The following is a 24,433-nucleotide window of genomic DNA, read 5'->3' as shown; positions in this document are numbered from 1 at the left end:
GACAGAAGTCGTTCGGTTGGAACTGATGGTTGAAAAACATGCCATCATAACATACAGTAAGTTGTGGAGGTCTCAAGAAATAAGTTAATAGCCATCCATTATGAGGCCTCCTTGAGGTGGTGCTGAGCCAGTTTCTCTCTGATGAATGAATCTAATGAGGGAAAGGAAGACGGGTGCTGGCCAAGCAGCAAGGGACATGAACTGTCTTTTACAATTTGACGGAGTGACTCTATTGATCAGGAAAGGGGGAGACAAGCTTAGCTCCCACGATGCATTGGGGTCAGGGCACGTGCAAGGCCGCTGTTCACTTTGCAGAATCTGAAGCAGCCTAATTTGTCAGCAGTTTATTTAAATATGTCAGGAACTTCATCTGAAGAGCCCCTCTTCAAGTGTGTCCTATGAGGATGAGTTCCCCTTTTAAAACCTCTTGAAGACCTGCTTCACCCACTCACTTAAGTCTCTGCATGCGTCCAACATTCTAACTCCGATCAGTGCTCTCTTTATTACCCAGAGTTGACTGGACTTATGCCCAGACTAGCACTGTTATTTTTCTTCTTTCAGTATTTGTTTTATTGTTCATTTCAGACACCACACCTGCAAGGTACGATAAAAATTTTGAAATCTGGTTTTCTCCCCAAATAAATTCTGCCCATCACTCACTTTGTTGCCTGTCTTTGAACAAGACAACCAATCTCAGAGTACCAGCTCTGTCCTCTGTTAGTCCAGCCGCAGGTAGCTGGGTGTGGAGTAGTTGAACATGAGGAAGTCCAACTTGTAAAGCTGATAGAGTTGGATCTGCTGTTGAGAGCTGATATTGCTGAAGAACTGGGCAGTCATGGCATCTGTGGTACGAGTGGACTTGGCATAGCTTGGGAAGTGCAGGGAGTCATCAACTCCCACCAAGCGCAAAACATAGTTTGCATCTTCCTCCAGTGTCTCGTACTTGCCCACCAGGTCATAGTGAATGTGACATGGGTGGCAAAGCTGGTAAACAGTCTGCCAGTGTTCGTTGAGAGGGCCATCTCGCTGAGTGGCTGGGTCCACCAAGTACTCCGCAAATTCTTTAAATTTAACATCATCACCATTGATCAAGGCATCGTGTGTGGCATTCTTTCGGTAACGTCGGACTATACGGGTGCCAAAGCGCTTGTGGAAGGACGAGTTGTACTTGAGCGTGAACTTGTTGCGATATGCAGACACCAGCCTCTCAAAGGGCTCGCGGACAAAAAGGAACTTGAGGTAGTGCTTGAGGCGGTGGTTGATCTCTGCAATGCTGTACTGGTTCAGTGTCTTCAGGTTAGATGGAACATGGGCTTCATTTGAGGGGATTTCCATGGGGTCACTGTAAGAAAAAGCACATGATTCTGTGAGGAACAAAATAAAAAAAATAAAATACAGGTCTATCATCTCTATTTCCTATATTGTCCATGAAGCATCCTTAGTGGAATGGTCTCTATCATAACAGATCTCTATATCGCTTAGTGGTTTTTAAAAAGAGGGAAAAATGTTGTCATTGGTTCCCTGTATTTTATCAGCACATACAGTTGATTAAAATACATTGAACCATGAACACTCCCTTTTTGGATTGATATTTTAACCACCAGCAGAACCAAGTCATGCCCTAAGACCCAATTTTTGCTTGACCCAGAAAATAGCTATAGCCAACCTACAACTGATCATCTAACTAATCCTCTATGGTGTGACATAAATCATACCAGATAGCAGACTTCTGGACCTAGATCAATCAATTAAATTCAAAAAACTTTATTCACATGTGGAGAAACAGCAGTGAAAGCGAATGACAGGCCCTGCCTTTTAATAATCCCCAAAGCTAGAACACAAACTTAAGGTCAGGCATATTTTCAGTACTATGGCTCCCGTCTGTGGAATAGCCTGCCAGAAGACCTGAGGGCCGCCGAGAATGTTAAGATTTTTAAAAGCAGGCTCAAGGCGCACTTATTTAATTTGGCTTTTAACTAATATCTTATCTTCTTAGTCACTTTTTTATATTTTAGCCCCCTGTATATCTCTTTAAATTTATATATTCTTAATTTACTTTTATGAGAGTTAATTTGATCTATTTTTATTAATGGTATTTTATCTTTATCAATTTTATTAGTAGCCTGGGGGCTGTGATTGCCGCTGGCTGGGATGTTTCAGAGTCATGTTTCATGGTAGCCAATTAGAGCCAGTGTTTTTACACACATGCTAGCACACATGCCACACATGCCACACACACACACACACACACACACACACACACACACACACACTAAACAGCTAAACGGAGATTTGATGAAGGAGCAATCCCATGTAAAGTTCGCATTTTCAAGGTGGAGATATCAGCGCTACTTCAAATTCATTGTGGTCAAAGGCAAGAACGTGCATGTAATGTGTACATTATGTCCAGGAGCGAAGACTGTCGACATCCGTTGTAAGTAACTCTTATTTAATGAAGCCTCTCACAAAGACCCACGCATCTACAAGCTTGTGGCTAAAAACAGCGATACCTGATGATTCATTCCGAGCCATTATTGCTAAAATACCTAAGAAAGCAGGGGCCTGTACTCCATGCTCAAAGACTTTTGCTAAATACCTTAATGCTGAGTACGCCAAAATGAACACAGAGCTTAAAAAGAAGAATTTTGAAGAATTTGGCTTTTTATCTACAACTGCAGATATTTGGAGCTGTGTACAGAAGTGCCATCTCCAAATACACAGCTCTGTGGAACAAGGCCAGCCGTTCCACAGTGGCTGCAGAGATTGTGGATGTCCTTGAAGTCCTTGAAAAGAAGCTCCTTGCCCCATGTACGACCCAAATACTGCACAGTGAAGAAGCCACTAACAGTGGCCTTTGACATTCTTCAGGGCGAAGACAACTGTTTCTATGGCAACCTGCTACCCATCCTGGAGACATTGATCTCCAAGACCCTGGACTTGAAGACTGGCCTCCAAATCCTCAAGGTCCATCCATCCATCCATTATCTACCGCTTCATCCTCCACCAGAGGATCGCGGGGGGTGCTGTGCCTATCTCAGCAGACATTGGGCGATAGGCGGGGTACACCCTGGACAGTTCGCCAGTCCATCGCAGGGCCACATATAGAGACAAACAACCATTAACTCACACCTACAGTCAATTTAGAGTGACTAATTCACCTAATCCCTATATCGCATGTTTTTGGACTGTGGGAGGAAGCCGGAGAACCCGGAGAAAACCCACGCACACACGGGGAGAACATGCAAACTCCTTGCAGAAAGGACCTTGTTCCGAAGTTGTTCCAAACGAGGCTTGAACCCAGGAACCCGGGTCTTCTTGCTGCAAAGGCAAGATTGCTAACCACTACACCAACCGTGGGCTGTTGTCAAGGTTAGAGCTAGTATTTCTTCAAATACATTGACTACATATGAGGCGCCGATTGTAAAGTTGCGCATGCTAAAATAAACAGCAACTTTTTGCCACATTTAGCAAAAAAACATGTATAAAAAACGTTTTTAATGTTAGTTTTGACCAGATTTACAGCAATATTTGTGATTTTTTTGATATTTACTTCTCTTGTAAAAATATAATTTCAATGTTTAATCTGAATAAAAAATCTAAATCTAAATGTTAAATGTGAAATATTTAATATAAATGTTAAATATAAATATAAATATAAATATAAATGCTGAATCTAAATTTTAAATCTGTCTGATCACCTCTGTCAACTTCGCTGCCAAACTATAAATGCGTCTTATCTTAATACACAAAACACGTGTTTGGATTCCAAATAACTAATTTCTCGCGTCAAATGATTTTAAAACTGCATACTAAATGTATGCAAAATGGGCAGAGCGAAAACACTTCTGAACATGTTTAATTGTTATTTTAGGTAGTTATTATCACAGTATGTTCAAGTTGATGGTGGTTTTCATTCGTTATTTGATTGTATAAACACAGCCTGACCTCCTCGAGCTTTTATTTTGGTACATCCGGTAACCGGCAGTGTGAATTTGCATATTAGCTAAATATTTAGTTTCAAACGAAACATTTAGATTTAACATTTAGATTTAGCATTTAGATATAACATTTATATTTTGCATTTAGATTGAACATTTTTATTTAATATTTAACATTTAGATTTTTTAATTCAGATTAAACATTGAAATTATATTTTCACAAGAAAATAAATATAACAAAATTCACAAATATTGCTATAAATCTGGTCAAAACCATCATTAAAAAAATGCACATTTTTTATACTTTTTTTTTGCTATATGTGGCAAAAAGTTGCTGTTTATTTTTGGCTGCGGACACAGGAAAGGAAGGACAACTCCTTTCAACAGGTTCAACTCATTTCAACTGAACTCATTATTTTATTTATTTTTTTAACAGTAACGCAAATAGTTATTTCCCTGGTAACACTGGCCATGAGTGACCCCCCAGTGCAGACGGCTTCCTGTGATGGTGTTTCCTGACCTGGCTCCTCTGTATCCAGCAACACGTTCATAGATCTTGTTTGTGTGTGTGTGCATGTGTGTTCATGTGTATGCATTTGTGTGTGCATAATGTGCTGAGGTGGGTGTCTGGGTGGGATGGGCTGTTTTTAAATATGTAAAGCACTCTGTGACATGATCCCACTCATACGCCACACCTTCCAGCATTATTTATTATTATTATTATTATTATTATTATTATTATTATTATTATTAGTTTCACTGCTGCTCCGTGTTCTCTCTCCCTCTCTCTCTGCAGGAGGCGTGGCTGACCTACTTTCTGTGAAGACGCTGGTGATCAGCTCCACCTGTGTGGCTCCGCCTCAGCTGCTCCTGATGAGCAATCAGCAGCCTTCTTAAGCTAGAGCCGTCTGCTCACCAGTGTCAGATCGTTGTTCTACACTCGTTGGTAAAGCCACAAGTCTTGACTCTCCTGAAAGAAGAAACCTTTGCTACTTGTATATACTGAAATTCCCATCCCTAGTTACGCCATATGAACGCACTTCAAAACGGGTTGTGTGTGTATATTTCTTTATTTATTATTATTATTATTATTATTGACTGTCTAACAGTCCACAGATGTCGAAAAACTAAGTATATGTGTATATGTGTGTATGTGTGTATATGTGTGTATATGTGTGTATATGTGTGTGTGTATATATGTATGTGTATATATATGTGTGTGTGTGTGTATATATGTATGTGTATATATATGTGTATGTGTGTATATATGTGTATGTATATGTGTATGTATATGTATATATGTATATATATGTATATAAATGTATATATGTATATATGTGTATATATGTGTATATGTATATGTATATATGTATATATGTGTATATATGTATATGTATATGTATATATGTATATATGTGTATGTATGTATGTATATGTGTGTATGTATGTATGTATATATGTGTGTATATGTGTATGTATATATGTGTGTATATGTGTATATATGTATGTATATATGTGTATATATGTATGTATATATGTGTGTATATGTGTATATATGTATGTATATATGTGTGTATATATGTGTGTATATGTGTATATATGTATGTATATATATGTGTATGTATATATATGTGTATGTATATATGTGTATATATGTATATGTGTATGTATATATATGTGTATGTGTATATATGTGTATATATGTGTATGTGTATATATGTGTGTATATATGTGTATATATATGTATGTATATATATGTATATATATGTATGTGTATATATGTATGTGTATATGTGTATATGTTTGTATATATATGTGTATGTATATATATGTATATATGTGTATATATGTATATATGTGTATATGTGTATATATGTATATGTGTGTATATGTGTGTATATATGTGTATATATGTATGTGTATATATGTATATATATGTGTATATATGTGTATATATGTGTGTATATATATGTATATATGTGTATATATGTGTGTATATATATGTATATGTATATATGTGTGTATATATATGTATATGTATATATGTGTATATGTGTATGTATATGTATATATGTGTATATATGTATATATGTATGTATATTTACACCAGGGTTCCTTGTCAGCACTTTATGTTCAGATGTTTGTAAGTTCCAAATATACTATTGTGATTGAAGTAGTTAAATAAAAATATCAATCATCAATTCATGCATCACCTCATGTCATCATAACAGAGGTCTGTCTTCCAGGAAAGAACAGTTTATTTTTAATGTAATATAGTATTGGCCATACTTATGATGTATTGCTTGTCTTTGTTTAATAATACAGAAGATAAAGACCTTAAAAAATAATCGCATCGCAATCGCAATATTGGCACGAAAAATCGCAATTAGATTATTTTCCATAATCGTTCAGCCCTAATAATGGGTCAAGTTTATTCAACAAAGTTCAAACCAGGAAGTCAGTCCGCGTGGAAAACAAATCAGGCAAGGAGACGACAGGCAGCTGACTCTCTTTGACAGGTTTTATCTAGGAGACATGGAACATGGAGCTGGGGTGTATCCTCATGGATCGAGAGAGGCGGAGACGGACTGCAGCAGGGTTGATAATCTTGTTGATGGGGAATGGCCCCACAGATTTAGGAGCCAGCTTTTTTGACTCCACCTGGAGGGGAAGATCCCGCGTGGACAACCACACCTTTTGTCCAGGTGTGTAATGGGGTGCAGGAGTCTGGCGTTGGTTGTCATTTCTTTGGTATTGGTTGGATGCTCGTAGGAGAGCAGAGTGGGCCTGTTTACAGGTTACACCTGGTGTCGCCGCCAGTGTCTCTCCAGTCGTGGACTGAACACTGGCTTCTTTCTCCTGCTCTGGAAACAGTGGGGGTTGGTATCCTAGCTAGCATTGGAAGGGTGAGGGACCCGTAGTGCAGCTTAAGAGGGTGTTGTGGGAATATTCAACCCATAGAAGATGTTTGGACTGGGAGGACGGGTTATGTGAGGTATTGCAGTGTAGTGCAGTCTCCATCTCTTGATTCATCCTTTCAGTTTGGCCATTAGATTGGGGATGATATCCAGAGGACAGGCTGACTTTGGCCCCCAACAACTAGCAAAACTCTGTCCAAAAATGAGATGTGAATTACGGCCCCCTGTCTGAGACTATGTTGCAGGGGAGGCTGTGCAGGCGGAAAACATGATACAACATCAGTTCTGCAGTCTCTTTCACTGAAGGTAATTTTCATATTAAGACAAAATGTGCTGTTTTGGAAAATCTGTCCACAATGGTGACTATGATTGTGTTACCTTCAGAAGGAGGCAGACCAGTGACAAAGTCCAGAGAGACGTGGGACCAGGGACGATGAGGGATGGGCAAAGGATGCAGCAAACCAGATGGAGCATGGCAAAAAGACTTGTTCAAGGAGCTGACAGGACAGGCGGCAACAAACTCCTTCTAGAGCCTCTTCCATTGAGGACCACCAGAAACGTTGCTTAAGCAATGCTAACATGCATTGCACACCAGGGTGACAGGCGAGTTGAAGAGTGCTACGGAGGTTAGCAGGGACATACAGGCGCTTATCAGGACATGCACTGGGAGATGGTTGTTTTACCTGGGATTGTTTGACTTTCTCTACGATGTCCCAGGTAAAGGCGCCGATGACCATGTTGGAGGGAATGATCTCCTCGGGTGAAGGGGAACTGCTGTTGGACTGGAACTGGCGGGAGAGGGTGTCCGGCTTGATATTTCTGGAAACGGGGCGATACGACGGCGTAAACTCAAAGCGGTTGAAGAACAGTGCCCATCTGGCTTGTCTGGAGCTCAGTCGTTTTGCAGATCAGATGTATTCCAGGTTTTTGTGTTCAGTCCATACCACAAATGGTTGTTTAGCCCCTTCCAGCCAGTGCTTCCACTCCTTGAGTGCCAGTTTCACAGCCAGTAGCTCCCAATTCCTAACGTCGTAATTCCTCTCCGCAGGTGATAGTTTTCGGTAGAAGAAACCGCAGGGGTGAACCTTTTGGTCTTGTGGCGAACGCTGTGACAAGACTGCTCCCACCCCAGAGTCTGATGCATCGACCTCCCCGAAATGGTACTCGGGTTCTGGAATTGTAAGTATGGGAGCGGCAGAAAATCGTGACTTTATTTCATGAAATACCTTTTCTGCCGCAGGTGACCACGGGAAGACAGTCTTCTGTGAGGTGAGGACTGTCAATGGAGCTGCCACAGGGCTATAGTTCCGTATGAACCGCCGGTAGAAGTTAGCATATCCCAGAAATCGATGTAGCTTCTTGCAAGTGGTGGGGACTGGCCACTCCTCCCAAGCTTTCACCTTGGCTGGGTCCAGATGCATTCTCTGCTGTTGGTTATCTAATAGTCTCTGGAGGACGCTACGTACGTGTAGCACATGTTCTTGTTTGGAGCGTGAAAAAATCAGAATATCGTCAAGATAAACAAACACAAATACATTCAGGAAGTCTCTAAGAACGTCGTTCACCAAAGCCTGGAACACTGCAGGAGGATTATTGAGTCCGAAAGGCATGACTAGGTACTCGTAGTGACCCCTAGGGGTGTTAAACGCCGTCTTCCACTTGTCCCCTTCCCTTATGCGAACAAGATGGTAAACGTTTCTGAGATCTAATTTGGTGTACATAGAAGCTTCTTGCAGTAACTCAAACGCCGAAGAAGGGGAAGGGGGTACCTGTTCTTGATGGTAATGTCATTCAGTCTGCGGTAGTCAATGCATGGGCAGAGGGAACCGTCCTTCTTGCGCACAAAGAAGAAACCTGCTCCAGCAGGAGACGAAGAAGGGCGTATTATTCCTGCTGCCAGTGAATATTTTATATAATCCTCCATAACCTTCGTCTCTGGTGCAGACAGGGAGAACAATCTCCCTCTAGGAGGTGATGAGCCAGGAAGCGCAGTCATAAGGACGGTGTGGTGGAAGCGAAGTGGCCCGAACCTTATTAAACACTTGTTTCAAGTCGCAGTAGTCATGTGGAATGCCAGATAAATCCGGGAACTGGTCGGGAACAGACATGTTACAGGTAGGAAGTACAGCTGATTTCAGACACACAGCTTGACAATGTTCACTCCACTACAGAATAGCCCCGTTTCCCACTCTATGTGCGGGTTATGTCTCTTTAGCCATGGGAAATCAAGTACAATGGGTTGCTGAGGGGCATCAATCAGGTGAAAATGAATGTGTTCTGTATGATTACCTATGATTACCTATGCCCAGATGAAGTGAGTAATTATTCATTAAGTGTAAAGGAGAGTGCAGAATTGGATCTTTAGATATGTTGCTAAATGCATCTTACACTACTCTCTTACACGAAACAGTCAGATTGTCTGATTTGCGTGAAGTTTAACCTGCAGTTAAACCCTGAGCCGTACAAACATCAACAATGTTAGCAAACAAGCTAACGAACGTAGCTTCAAATGACTGCTGTCCACTGCTACAAGCCATAAACAGCTAACACGTATGAAAGCGTGAACTCCGTGGCACTGGTAAAACTGCTGAGAGCCCTGCGAGCGGAGAGGCGGACAACTTATCGAGAGACGTGATGTGTAGAGAAGAGAAGATATCCCCTCCTCTCTTTGCTCAATTTACATATGAAGCAAGCTCGTTAGTGCATGCACATAAATCGTCATTAGAAATGCATTGGAGGGTATGTTTTTCGAAAAAACCTTTTTTAACATGAGAGTCAAGGGGAGAATTTTCGGGCGTTTCTCCACGTCAATCAAATCTCCCCAGAAGAGGCGGAACCATAAAACTTGACTTGTATCTGACGATTCTGATTGGACAATGACAGATAATATGTGTAGAACACTGATAATAACTACCTTTGCTGGTAGAGACGGCTGAAAGGACTAAAGATCTTTGGAATTGCTCAGGCAGCTGGCAAAATACAAAACCTCGGCAGTCATCATGAAGCGGAATTATGCATCAGGAAGCCAGAAAAGAAAGAAGAGAAAGGAAGAGGAGGATAAGCGTAAAAAGAAAAGACAGTCTCTATATGAAGGTACAGAGCAAACTCAGTCGACTCCAGACAAGACTTTCAGAAGAATAAGTAAATAAACTAATGGTCGAGACCGCAGACCTCTCTCCCTCGCCCGCCCCAGCTGCTCTTTGCACACTGGTTTAAATAAACAACAAACAAATGCTGAGTGCTGATCAAGAGTTTTGTGCAAACTATTGAACGTCCCAACTCTTGTCCCAAATATGACAGGCTTCATTCGGTGATTGAAACAAATATATTAACATTAATAAAATGTTTACCTGCAGTGCGCGTACTCGCAAAGCAGCGCCGCGGGTGCGCAGATGTGTTTTTCCACATTCAAATATTAATTTTCACCTCCGAATATCTGTTTTTAAAACCTATTCGAATATATATTCGAATATAGAAAATTCGTTGACAGTCCTACTACACAACCTGCACTCTTATATAGGTTGTTTGTGAACAATGCATCATTTTTCTGCATAAGATGGCAGTGTTTTATTTTCTCACTTTGTGATAACTGAAAAATGTTAATGTGTGTGTGTGTGTGTGTGTGTGTGTTCAAGTATGTTGGATTTAGTACTGTATGGATATGCAGTGGTTCCTGTAGGCTTTGCTTGTGTGTGTGTGTGTGTGTGTGTGGGGGGGGGTGTCCATTTTGCTTGGGGCCCCCAAATTCCTTCAAACGTCCCTCATTGGCCAGTGTCACAGGTAGCAGACTCACCTGTATTTGCCTTGACCTGTGAGCACCATCATGACACGTTTCCAGTTGGTACATGCCACCTTGGGCACATAACAGTAAATGAGCTCATGGTCCTCGTCCACCACAAGATGTTTGAGGTCTCCAGGCGTCAGGACTCGACGCTTGTGCCTGGACGCACTGTACATGCTGCAGGAATCCACTACCTGATCCCTCCTGGCCTGGTGAAGTACTGCCCCTCCTGACAACTCCATCTGGTCAGGAAGGAGCAAAGATGGAGGGAGATGGAGAGAGGAAGAGACAGTGCTGTGAAATTCACATTAAATCTTTTGGAGGGCATTCACCCTCATCTGCAGCTTGTCTGTTTGTATCGTGATGTACGATTAACTAGAACTGCTACTTTTGTCTTTTAATATATTGTGTGCATTAGTGAGCTGTAAAAAAAGACAAATCATACTGTATAAAGCTGAAGCAGAACACACTTTATTGGCAACACATCAGAGGTGGTGGCAGGCAGGTGTGGATTCAGTGTCCTGAATCCACACCTGCCTATTATAGGTGAAATTCCACTGCTTCCCTTTTGAGTAAAAATTCCCAAAAAAGCACAAAATACCAATCTATGGGCCTGATTTACTATGATTCCAAATAGCGAGCGCTAAATTGCTTGCGCGAGCAGAAAGACTGCGCCTGTTACTGGTTTATGTTTTGCGGGTGAACTACTAAGATTGCGGCCGCAATTGACTACAGGCGCAGAAGTGGTTAAGACCGCCCTATTTAAATGAGGATTTTGCGCGAGTCAAGAGTTGTCCACATGGAGAAAGAGCAGACTCAACGGAAGCGCAGAATTAAATTTGAAGCCACTGAACAGAAAGTGACGTTCAGCTATGAGCTGATAACTGAGATCGAGGGATATGACGTCCTTGTTCCCCATAGGACCTTTTTATATTATTATTATTTTAATCCTGCGTCGGTATTTTGGACAGCTCCATCATTACCTGACGTATCAAACAAAGAAAACTATGGACAATGGATGTTGCTGTAAAAAAAAGAAAAAGAAGAAGGTGCTGCGCTCTCCTCCTGACTCACCTGCAGCTCACTGACAGCTGCCAGGGAGCGAGTTCTGCTGTTTCTATCAAGATTACACATAGGTCTAATTTCAATGGATGAATATAGTGGATCATCAAAACGGCTTTTTAGTCCCAGTCCGTCCCTGGTTTCATCTGTGTTCATTCTGTCAGGCTGAGTTTCCATTACGCGTGCCAACAGCCTTTGATCTGACGTCAGAGGTGACGGAACAATCGATATAGATGATATATCTATAGCTGATTCAGATAGATACATTAAATAGTGATTGTTGTGATTATTTATTGCATTTAAATGTGTCTGGAACTGGAAGGGTTAGAGTTAGGGTAACCTGCCTGTGAGGTTTTGGTGACGTGTGCGCACTGTGCCACCTGCGCTTCGCCGTGCACCGAGAGTAGACCAGGTTAGAGCTGGACCCGTTATGGTAAAGCGGGGTTCCCCGTTCCTCCGGTCTTAACCGGGGAACATAGGTACGACCCCTCCTTGAACCTCAAACTGCAGACCAGGGTAAGCCCATACCAGTACAAACACGCATTTATCCTGCTATGGATATCTATATTTAATTTATTCAGATATACCAAATAAGAAATAAATGTGCGTCATCTGTGAACGCGTAGTTGAACATGCTCTGGAAAAGCGTAATTTCCTGATTTACAAATATAACTATAAATAACCGCAGCCATGTGCGCGCATTGCTGTGCCAGTTAAGACCTGCCTTTCAAACGTGCTAAATATAGACGCAAAAATAAACACCGCAATCAGTTTCAGGTTTGATAAATCACTTTGCGCATGCTAAAATAACATATTTACATTTTCTCCTCCCATCACACGCAAAATAGCATGTAAACGCCCCATATTGCATATGCATTAAGGCAAGAACGCTAAATGGGTTGCGAGTGCTATTTTGCCCGTCTGAGGGACGCACTCCTCGTTGCGCCCTGTTAGTAGATCAGCATCAACGCTAATCTGCGTGTGCAATCCAGTTTGCACACGTTTTTGCACGCGCAAAGCTTTAGTAAATCAGGCCCTGAGTCTGCTAAAGGTAATAGGCAAAGTGTGAAAAAAGATGACTCAGTCATGTTTTTGTGGTCTGTTGTTGTCTCGCGGTTGTCTTCCGTCATCAGAAAAATGCTGGAGAGGTGCATTATAGCCATAGTTAGTTTTAATGTAACATAGTCACGTTTATTATCTTGTAAGAAATGATTATTGTATCAGGGTAGGACATTAGTAAGGGCTCAAGGCAAAATGCCCTTGAAATATCTGAAATTGAAGCTGGAAAACACTTGATGGAGGCATTTATTGCCCAATAAAATAGATAGTTAACTTTTGCAAAGCCTGTGTTGAAAATGGCCAACTAGGCATCTGTGGAACACACAAACTACCAGCCCTGCACTCCTACAAAAGTATTATGAGGTATGAGTATTAAGTATAGATTATTTTAATATTATTAACCTTTGTGTGGTGTTTGGATTTGGTGCAAGACCAATTTTTAGTGTTTGCTAAAAGCAAAAGGCAGTACCTTCAAAGAAGAAACAAGGTATACCCCAACACTTGGTAAATTTGCCCTCATCTAAAATGCCCTCATTCAGTCATTCATTCATTGTCTGATGCTTCATCCTCCACATGAGGGTCACCGGGTTGCTGGAGCTATTCCCAGCTGACACAGGGTGAAAGGCAGGGTCATACCCTAGACAGGTCGTCAGTCCATCATACAGAGATGAACAATCATTCACTGTCACATTCACACCGCTGGTCAATTAAGAGTGTCAAGTTAACTTCTGTATGTTTTTAGACTGTGGGAAGAAACTGACAACCTGGAGAAAACATGCAAAAACCACACAGAAAGGCCAAAACCAGGATGCAAAATGGCAACCTTCTCTCTGCAAGGTAACAATGCTAGCAATGCATTCCACTATAAATTCCCTATCCTGATGTATATGCCTATTCTGTATCCCAATAATTCATATTGCACATATTTATTGATATTAACCCTGTAAAGCCCAAACCATTAAATAATTGACTGGAAAATCAAATTCTTTGAAACTGGAGCCTTTATTGGTCCTTCTGAACAAACAACAACAAAATTCAAATATCAATTTCCATATAGGAGTTTTAATTTGTATCATATTTGATACAGCGGGTCAAAGATTTTTTTTTCTTGAACAAAAAATACACAAACAAATCCAACAAAAACAATGCAGCATTGGAACTGGCGGAGTCAGTTCTTTTTACTCATTTTGCGGTTCACAACCTTTTTATTTTGAGTGATTGTAGGCTTGAAAACAGTTATTTGACAAAGATGCACTCTGCATTTCTCACAGTACACATGGGTAAAGTGGCCTACGCAGTGCTTACATCTCTGTCGGGTTTCCCATCATTTTATACATCGGGTTTTTCAGGGAGAAAATGTCACACTGCTCATGTGCAGGGCTCAAAAACTCATGTATCACATATGATACGTTTGGCGTTATAGGGTTAAAATTATTTGTACACTATAAATTGAAACACCATGATCTCTGCTCAAGGAGAAGGCCCGATCTCAAACCCACCCACTGTGTGGTCTCTTCATCTCCCTATTCATGCAAAAACCATCAAGCCTGTTATGGTGTATCAGCGGCAAGAAAATAGCAGCTCTTTGTTGATAAAACTCTTTTTTTATCTGCTAACCAGAGACAAATCTGACAAAAAGTCATAAAAGCATGTGTATTTGGCAGCTTCACATTAAAAGGGTCAGTTTGGTTTGACCTTTTCTTTTTTTTGTAAACCTGTCCTGTTTAGTACCTACCTAGCACGCACGCACGCACGCACACACACACACACACGCACGCACGCACGCACGCACGCACGCACACACACACACAGAGAGCAGTCTGTCTCTGCACCTCACTGCCTACAGACTGGCATTCATAGAGCAGGCAGGCATAAAGCTGCCACTGTACCAAACTCTCTCTCTCTTTCCCATACACATAAACACACACATGTGGACCCACAAACAGACACATCATTGCCTCACCTGTGTCTCTGTAAAAAGCAACAAGGCCCTCTAATAAAACATGCTTGACAGTTGATTCATCCTTTACAGTGAGGCTGTGGCATGTTAACTTTACATAATGCTATTAATTGGACCTGAGGTCAGTAGTGGGAGAGCAAAGGTGCCCAAAGGTTACACAAAAAACATTTCTTTATCTGTACTGATCATTGCAGCTGCACACAGTCAGACCTGCGTCAAACCACAGGAATGTATTTCCCGTGAAGAAGGAGCTGGAGGGTAAAAGTTTCAGTCATGATGCTTTCACTAACTTATCATTCATTCAAATTAAGATAAATTGTGCAGCGCTTTATGAAGCCTGTTATATAAGGCAGTGAACGAACACTGTGTGTATATGCCAGAAGTGAAAGCTGCTACCCCTCCCTGCTGGAGCCAGAGGCCTAGAAAATGTGATGGAATTCCATCCTTCCTTTTCCTTGTAAACACAAACCTAGTGCTAACATTAACATCATCTATTTATTTTTTTTGCTGATTCTAAAACTGGAGTAAATAAATACACCAAATGTCCATTACACCCCTTCAGGCAGGTCTCGAACCGGTTGATTTGTTGCACACCAAAGGACCAAGATTACATTCACATCTACGCAAACAAACCGAACCACATTGTAGGTGTGAAAGAACACTTCTACTGCCCTGCATAAAATATGCAGTGCTGTGGTGGCTCTGCATCCCGTCAAAGAGAGGAGCTACTGAGCTGCCCCCCGACCATCTGAAGGTGAACTCAGTTTCCCCACAAACACACCAATTTAACTTAAAGGTGAAGTAAGTAGTTTATAGTGCCATCTAGAGGAGAGGCTGAAATTTACAACAAAGAACTGCTCCTCTGCTCACCCCCTCCCTTCCCTGAGCGCTCCCAGCCGGTCCTTTCTCCGTGTCAGCAGATGAGGTTCGTGAGGCGAGGGAGAGGGCGAGCTACCGCTGCCGTAGCAGATGAAGTGGAGAGAGTGGAGGCGAGACTTCCGCTACAAGTAAAGCGACGCTTGATTTGTTCTCTCGCGTTTGTCTATACAGGCTCCCGTAGAAACATGGCATCGTGGCAATGCAGTAGCGGCCCGCAACCATGTTATTTTACTTTTTGAAACACTACGAAAATTAAACAAAGAATATTATACAGCGACTAGACAATGCAGGAGCACATAATATGTATAAAAAGTGGATTTTGGGTCATATAAACCCATAAATACTACACAGTGTCCCTTTAAAGTTACATTTATATGAATGTGTATGTATTATGAATGTAATTTAAGGTTATTCAGCGTCTGCGATAATAGCGCGGCCGTTAATTAAATGTGTAATCACTCGCTCATGATTTGTAAGAGCGTTTTGCTCTTTGATTAGTTTTGATTTTGATAATAGCTTCATACAATATATTAAAACCTGTCATGTTTTAATCCATACCAGTGGCCGCTCCTGAAAAAATTTACATGAATCTAATGTATGATGTAAAATAGCTTAACAGGACACAAGATGTGTCCAGCAACCACATAAAGACAGGGGCAGCATATTAAGTCAAGTATTTATTAACTGACCAAGGATCAAGAGCTTTCACAACCTTTACCAGATACATACAACAAACATATGACAAGATAGTGCAGTCAAATTATCAATTAAGTGTAAAGGAAAGTGCAGAATTTGATCTTTAGTTGTGTTGCTAAAGGCATCTTAGAATAATACTTTCTTACACAAAACAGTCCGATTGTCTGATTTGCGTGAAGTTTAACCTGCAGTTAAACCCTGAGCCATACAAACATCAACAATGTGAGCAAACACGCTAACGAACGTAGCTTCAGATGACTGCTGTCCGCTGCTACGAGCCATAAACAGCTAATGCGCATGAAAGCGCGAACTCCATGGCACTGGTAAAACTATGTGTACTTATCAGTTCGTGCTGGGACCGATTAAATGAGCACAATCCTCCGTGTATTTTTAAAACGGTGAGCTTCGCTATCGAGAGACGTGAAGTGAAGAGAAGTTATCCCCTATTAGAAATATGTATCTATCTTTGATCCTACTCTATATATATAAATATACTATAAGTATATATAGTATATTTTGTTATTATGAAACAACAAAAACAGATGATTGAAATACAGTGGTATGCAAAAGACTGGAATGGCCATGTCAGTCCCCAGACCTGAATATTATTGAAAATTTGTGGTGTGATTTAAAGCGGGCTGTCCATGCTCGGAAACCATTAATTCTGACAGAACTGGAGATGTTTTGTAAAGATGAATGGTCCAAAATACCTTCCGCTAGAATCCAGACTCTAATTGGAAGCTATAGGAAGTGTTTAGAGGCTGTTATTTCTGCAAAAGGAGGATACACAAGCCTTGGCTAGTGCAAATACTGACATAAAGTCTTCTAGATCCAAAGACCTTGGCACAGTGCGCTTGATTGAAATCAGAGCCAGTCCTAAAAGTCTTTCCTGAGACATGGTGAACCTGAGATTTATACATCCCATCAAACGTGAAACTGAGCGGAGGTGAATGAGTAACACACCACGCCCTCGTTCCACCCACAAATGAATATACAAATGACTCTAAAACACACTCTCTGACGCCTCCTTCCTGAAGAACAATGACAAATGCGGCAGCGAAGGAGGAAAATAAAATAAAAGATGGAAAGTGTGCGATCGATGCATGCATCGATTTATGATGTATACATTTGAATAAGGCGAAAGCTGTGTCTAGTCTGTCAACTCCAAAAAGAAGAACACATTTACGTCAAGATTATTTATTTATTATTTTATTTCAGTCAAGTTATTAGGTTGTCAGTTAGTTATAAGATGATACTCATACAAATACCACAACCACGGACATATTCAGCTGACAGTTACCGCACACCACGGCTTATTGAAGGGTAAACGATAGCAAACGATCGTGTGTGCACACCGCAGTGGCGTAGGCAGAAATAATATTTTGGGTGGGCCAGTGCAAAAGTGGGTGGGCCATCTTTGCCCAAAAAAGGAATTAGAACTTAAAAATGACCATAGACAAACTGGAAAAACAATGACTATTTTACTTTGTAATATTATGCATTACAAAGGCAATGGCGGAAAAATACTGCCTATAACACAAGCTCTACCATCAGAGCTATATAAAGGCTTGTATACAATACAACAGTGTAGACAAAAAAAATAATTTGGTATCGGCGCTATTGCACGACACAATTAATCATTATATTTCACAAAGTGCCAGTAAACCCAAACAGCAGAAAAGTTGTTAACATACAGTTTGAGATAGGCCTACATCAGACAGAATTCAGTTTGGCACCATTAGCATTATGGCACACACACACACACACACATTCTTAGTAATGTGAATGAGTTTGGAACAACCAACCAATGGTTACCAACAGACTTTGAAGCTGCTCATCATTGTCCGTTGTTAAGTCCAATGGGTAAATGCTGCAAAATTATAAATAGACATTAATATTTCTCAGGCATTGTAGGTGCAATTTTATTTGAAAAAAGAAAAAGAATGATTTATAACATTGTAAAACATTCATATAACATGAATGTGCTGCCTGTTGCTGTTGTTACTCCAAATTGGAATGTACCATTTCTTTAAGAGATCGGTAATTGCGCTCCTGGAAGTTATTGGTCCGTGTAAGTTTTGATCGTTTGTTTTTTCATTGAAACCAATGAACGAGAAACGGATATACCGCGGTTGTTTAGTTTTTTCGTTTTGAACCAAAAACAAAAAAACATGTTTTTATCTACGTTTTCTCGTTTTTTGGTTCAAAATGAAAAAACGAAAAACGAAAAAATCAAATTCAAATAAACGGCCCGATTTTGTTTTTTGCAAATTCCTTTTTTCGTTTTTCGTTTCTTAATTATCAATATCACGGCGCTGATACCGGAAGCAGAAGTGAGGCGTAAAAACCTCAAAATAAAAGCGCGCTAACTTATTTTCATACATTTTATACCGTTCTCGTTATACACCGGTATGTAGTACATTTCTTTTTGGTTAGTGAAGCTATAACAGCTGGTTGTTTGGAAGAAGGAGACGTAGGCTATAATTATTTATTTATTTATTTATTATTTATAAAAATCACATTTATTTAACAAATTAAACATTAAACTAATGAAAATTCACTCATAAGACACAAAAATACTGTAATTGAAATAAATACAAATAAATTATATAAAAATGTAAAGAAATAACTTCAAATAACCAAAAAAAAAGTATAAATACATAACTTAAATTAACCAAAAAATATACACTACACCAAAAATAAACCACCCAAAACATATACACTTTGCCAAGAAAACCCCCCCCAAAAAATATACACTAACAAACAACCCCCAAGTACAAGCCCCCCATTTACAACAGAACACAAAACGAAAGTTACGAATGTAACTACGGTTCTATGAATCCTGGATGACCGCCAGAGGCGGTGCTTAAAGCACTGGATATCTCCACCTCGCGCATGCGCATTTCGAGTACCTAATATCAACATAGTCACTTGTGACCCTCCCCGTGACACCGGGAAGGCTATAACTTCCGGTGTCATCGGAGGCTCAGTTCCCAGAATCTTCTCGCGAGAACACAAGGATTCTGAGTGACTGGACGCTCTGGCGGTCATCCAGGATTCATAGAACCGTAGTTACATTCGTAACTTTCGTTCTATTTCATCCTTACTGACCGCCAGAGGCGGTGCTTAAAGCACTGGATGACTCATACCAACAAGGTCACAAAGAATCCGACACCCACCTCACTCATCAGAGACAGTAGAGCTCAGACGCAGGATCACATCCATCGGATGGGGAGCAGCGACGTTGACACGATAAAACCGTGCAAATGTGCCAGGCGACGTCCATGATGCCGCAGCACAGATTGACTCCAAGGGCACCCCTCTCAGCGCCGCCCATGATGTAGAGACACTTCTGGTGGAGTGGCACCTCACCCCGGATGGCGGGGGGCAGCCACTGGCCTTATAGGCTTGCATGATGGCATCGACAACCCAGTGGGACAGCCTCTGTTTGGAAAGTGCACAACCTCTGTTAGGGCCACTATGACACACAAACAGCTGCTCCGACCGCCGTATACCGGCCGTAGCAGCAACATAAGCTTCTAGTGCCCGGACCGGGCATAGCAGCTCCGACCTACCCTCCTCAGACAGGGAGCCAAAGCGTGCGAGCTGAATAGGCTGGTTGAGATGCGTACGTGAAAGCACCTTGGGCAGGAACGCCACATTCGGCCACAGGACCACACCTGAACCATCAGGGTTCCATCGCAGGCAGGTATCAGCCACTGACAGGGCATGTAACTCCCCGACCCTCTTCGCGGAGGTAATGGCGAGCAGAAAAGCAGCCTTCATAGAAAGCCATTTCAGCTCCACTTGGGTCAGAGGCTCAAAGGGAGGTGACCGCATGGCCTCCAGCACCAGGGGCAAGTCCCATGCTGGAGCCCTCAGGGTCCTTGGAGGACGCAGCCTCAGTGTCCCTTTAAGGAAGAGGGACACCAGTCTGTGGCACCCTACTGTAGAACCCTCGACCATTTCATGTCTGGAAGAAATAGCAGCTGTATAGACTCTCAAAGTGGAATGAGAACGACCACGATCCAGCAGAGACTGCAGAAACTCAAGAACAGTCGCCACAGAGCAACGCACTGGGTCTTCTGTCTTATCCCTGCACCAGTCAGAGAACAGCTTCCACCTGTTCTCATACTGAACCCGGGTAGATGGGGCCCTGGCGTTCAGAATAGTACCCCTGACTCCCACAGTACATTCCCTCAGTAGAGGGTCGGGCCCTGAAGCGGCCAAACCCAGAGCTGGAGGCGACCGGGATCCGGATGCCAAATCTGACCCCGCCGCTGCGAAAGGAGGTCCTTCCTGCAGGGGAGGCGCCATGGGGAGCTGCAGCAGAGGCTGCGCAGCAGTGGAAACCAGAGTCTCCCTGGCCAAAAGGGGGCCACCAGAAGGAGTCTGTGGCCCTGCAAAAGCACCCGCTGGAGCGTAGGAAGAATCAGGGGCAGTGGCGGGAAAGCATACAGTGGTCTCTGCGGCCAATCGTGAGCCAAAGCGTCCTGGCCGAGGGGGCTGGTCACCTCCATCCAGGAGAACCAGAGGGGGCAATGTGCCGACTCCGCCGAGGCAAGGGGTCCACTTCCGCCCTGCCAAAAAGACCCCATGGGGACAGAGATAGGAGGCACCGCCGAGACACCCTGACCTTCCGGTAACCGTGCCACTTGGGGTCCAAGTGGAGGTTGTTCAGCCACATTTGAAGAGGGCGCAGAGACAGCAAGCCCAAGGGAACGACAGACGAAGCAGCGGTCAGCTTTCCCAAGAGCCGGAGGAACTGAATAAACGGCACCATCCTGCCAACCCTGAAGAGGGGAAGGTGGAGGAGGATATCGTCCACACGCCGAGGTGCCAGAGAGGCCATCATGGCTACCGAGTCCAGAACCATCCCCAAGTATATGACCCGTTGGGATGGGTCCAGGCCGCTTTTTTGAAAATTCACGTTCAGGCCCAGCCGGCCCACGTGCATAATTAGCCGGGCTGTATCCTGAGCCACCTGGGGTCGGGACGGTGCGCATACCAGCCAGTCGTCCAAATACGGCAGGACCTTCATGCCCTGCTTCTGCAGGGGTGCCAGAGCTGCTGCTACAACCCTGGTGAAAACTCTCGGGGAAAGGGAGAGACCAAAGGGAAGTACCCTGAACTGAAAATGCTGTCCGCGGAAGGCAAACCTGAGGAAGTGCCGGTGGTGCAATGCAATTGGGACATGGAAGTATGCGTCCCTCAGGTCGACAGTGGTGAACCACTCTCCCCTGGCAACCACACGAAGCGTGTCTGACACAGTCAGCATATGAAAAGGCAGAACCTTCAGGAACCTGTTGAGTCCCCTCAGGTCGAGAATGGGACGGAATCCGCCATCTTTCTTCGCCACAAGAAAGTACCTTGAGTAGAGCCCCCCGGGACGTAGCAGAGGGTCCACTGGTTTGATTGCGCCCTTGGCCAGGAGGGCAGACAACTCCTGACTTAGAGCTAAGGCCTTCGCCGGGTCGCTGACGACAGTCATATTGGATGGGCCATCAAGAAGGCAGCCGAAGCAGCGTTGCTGGGAATGGGAGCGAACACACTGCCTAGCAACAACTCTGAACAGATATAAGGAAGCCTGCGTTGTTTTTTTAAACAACGGCAAGAGGCAATCGGAGGAGACACGCAAACGCTGTCGCCAACAGAATATAACCAGGTTATAGCGTTACCGGGAGCGGGAACGAAAACACTACCGTCACCGGTATGGTCAAATAAATAAATAACGCGGTAGCCTAGCACGGCTAACGCAAATCAATATCTGCAACGAGTACTGGGAGCGGGAGCGAACACACTGCCTTCACCAGCAATCGGAGGTGACAAGTACAGTAAACAGGCGGAGCGCACACGCTGCCGCAAACAGAAATGACAGATTATAGCGTTACCGGGAGCGGGAGCGAAAACACTACTATCACCGGTAAGGTACAGAACAAATAAATAATCAAAGCGGTAGTCTTAAACCGCTAATCTTCTGCAAAATCAATAACGCCACAAGCGCTGGGAGCGGGAGCGAACACACTGCCCTCACCAGCAATCGGAGGTGACAAAGTATAGAAACAGGCGGAGCGCAAACGCTGCCGCCAGCAGAAATAACAAATTATAGCGTTACCGGGAGCGGGAGCGAAAACACTACTATCACCGGTAAGGTAAAGACCAATTAAATAATTGAAGCGGTAGTATTAAACCGCTAACGCAAAATCATAATGCTATGAGCGCTGGGAGTGGGCGAGCGAATACACCGCCGTCACCAATAACTACGGCGATAAAGCATATCAATCAGGCCGAGCGTGAGCGCTGCTGCCAATAGAAACAATAAATGATAGCGTTACTGGAGGCGGGAGCGAGAACACTACCGTCCCAGTAAGATACACAGAGCGGTGTTTTAGAACCGAGCAAGCTAACGGCTAACACACCAACTCGATAACCCAAACATTGAGAGCAATGAGGACAGCGAACGCTGGGAGAGGGCGCGAACACGCTACCTTCACCAACAAACACCGACACAGACCTGCTACTCTCTTCTGTCGTCAGGTTTCAGATGATCAGCTGGCCACAGCCTCTGGAGGACGGGTTCCCCGCGGCTCCGACTGTCGTCGCGAAGCTGCACGCGGCCAGCTGTAAACGAAGTTTTTCCTTTTTTTTTTTCTCTCAGCACAAAGTGCAAGACTAAAGAAGATTAAAGGAACTGAGCCTCCGATGACACCGGAAGTTATAGCCTTCCCGGTGTCACGGGGAGGGTCACAAGTGACTATGTTGATATTAGGTACTCGAAATGCGCATGCGCGAGGTGGAGATATCCAGTGCTTTAAGCACTGCCTCTGGCGGTCAGTAAGGATGAAATAGAACCTCATTCACACACCACCACATATCTCTGAACTTGTCCACATCATTCATTGCCTTGTAGAAATTAAAATATTCAGTCTTGCTTTAATCATTATTTTCATTATGTTTTCTGCAATTAAATCTGAAGATGCTTCTATTTTGTTTTTTCTACTGATGTACACTGCCATTTTTGTCTGACCCAGAAGGAAGTTTAAAATACGCCATTTCTTTTTTTGATTTTTCCTGTGTTTAAAACCAGTGATATACGCTTGTTTGTTAAAAACCAGTCCAAAGGAGATAAAAACTCTCTCTAAAAACCGGAACAGATTTTTGATCGGGTCTGACACACAGTCTTTAAAAGCAGGAGACAATCTCCTAGGGGAAGGGGCCGGTGACATCTGATTTTAAAAGACCTGTACAATAAAAACAAATGTGAGTCCATTCCTGAGGGGTGAGTACACTGTAAAAAAAAATGTAATTTTACAGGAAATATTCTGTAATTTTTAACAGATTTTTACTGTTTTCCAATAAAACAATGAAATGTTAGTAGATTTACAGATATGTTCATTTTAGGTTTTATGTTTAAAATTACAGTTAATTTACCATAATGTAAGAATACGTTAATATCATGTTTTTTAATGACAATTTATTGTATTTGTATATATTTAACTGTAATTTTACATACAATTGTCTGTATTTTTTACAGGTTTATTACCATTTTCCATGAGAAAATGTAATAACTGTAAATTAACGGATACAAGCAGTATTTTAAAGATTTACCTTTAGAATTGCAAGTAATTAACCATAATACGATATTACATTATTATTATGTTTTTTAAAGGTAAATTAACATATTTATTTCACATTCAAATGAAAATTTACATAAAATGTGATGTAATTTTACAGGAAGAATTCAGTATTCTTACAGATATTTTCCTTTTTTTAAACATAAAATGCATGTAGATTTGGAGATTTATTTTTTCATTTATACGGTATCGTATAAGTATACATTCCACTGTAATTTTGTATAAAATGTTTAGGGTTTTTTGTATATATGTGGGTGTACATTTATATATATATATATACATATATATATATATATATAATACAATTATTGAAAAAAAGACAGTTTCACACAAATTTTATGTTTGAATTTTAAATGCTGTCTCTTTGGCTGCTATGCGGCGACCTTTGACCCCAGGGCCCCCAGATTCGGAACGGAGGATCCTCCGGAGCCACTAAACAATAATCCAGGGAAAAAAAGCCCAAAGTCCTGTAGAATTTTTGTTGTCCTGTTACAAAAACTGAGAAT

At 42.2% G+C, this 24,433-nt stretch overlaps 1 protein-coding gene across 1 annotated transcript in view; it reads right to left on the bottom strand.

Moving 5' to 3' along the window:
* Window positions 1–717: 717 nt before the first annotated feature.
* chst11 (carbohydrate (chondroitin 4) sulfotransferase 11) overlaps window positions 718–24,433 on the bottom strand; it is a gene marked incomplete at both ends in the record, with an annotated part of 139,446 nt that continues 115,730 nt past the window's right edge. The window contains 2 exons of the mRNA XM_083906919.1: window positions 718–1,342; window positions 10,650–10,879. Of these exons, the coding sequence (XP_083763045.1) occupies window positions 718–1,342; window positions 10,650–10,879 (855 nt within the window). The remainder of the gene's footprint in view (window positions 1,343–10,649; window positions 10,880–24,433) is intronic.

The sequence above is a fragment of the Microchirus variegatus genome, assembly GCF_963457635.1.
Source record: "Microchirus variegatus genome assembly, chromosome: 20".
NCBI lineage: Eukaryota > Metazoa > Chordata > Actinopteri > Pleuronectiformes > Soleidae > Microchirus > Microchirus variegatus.
The sequence above is the reverse complement of the archived record's forward strand: the minus strand, read 5'-3'. Positions and strand labels throughout refer to the sequence as shown.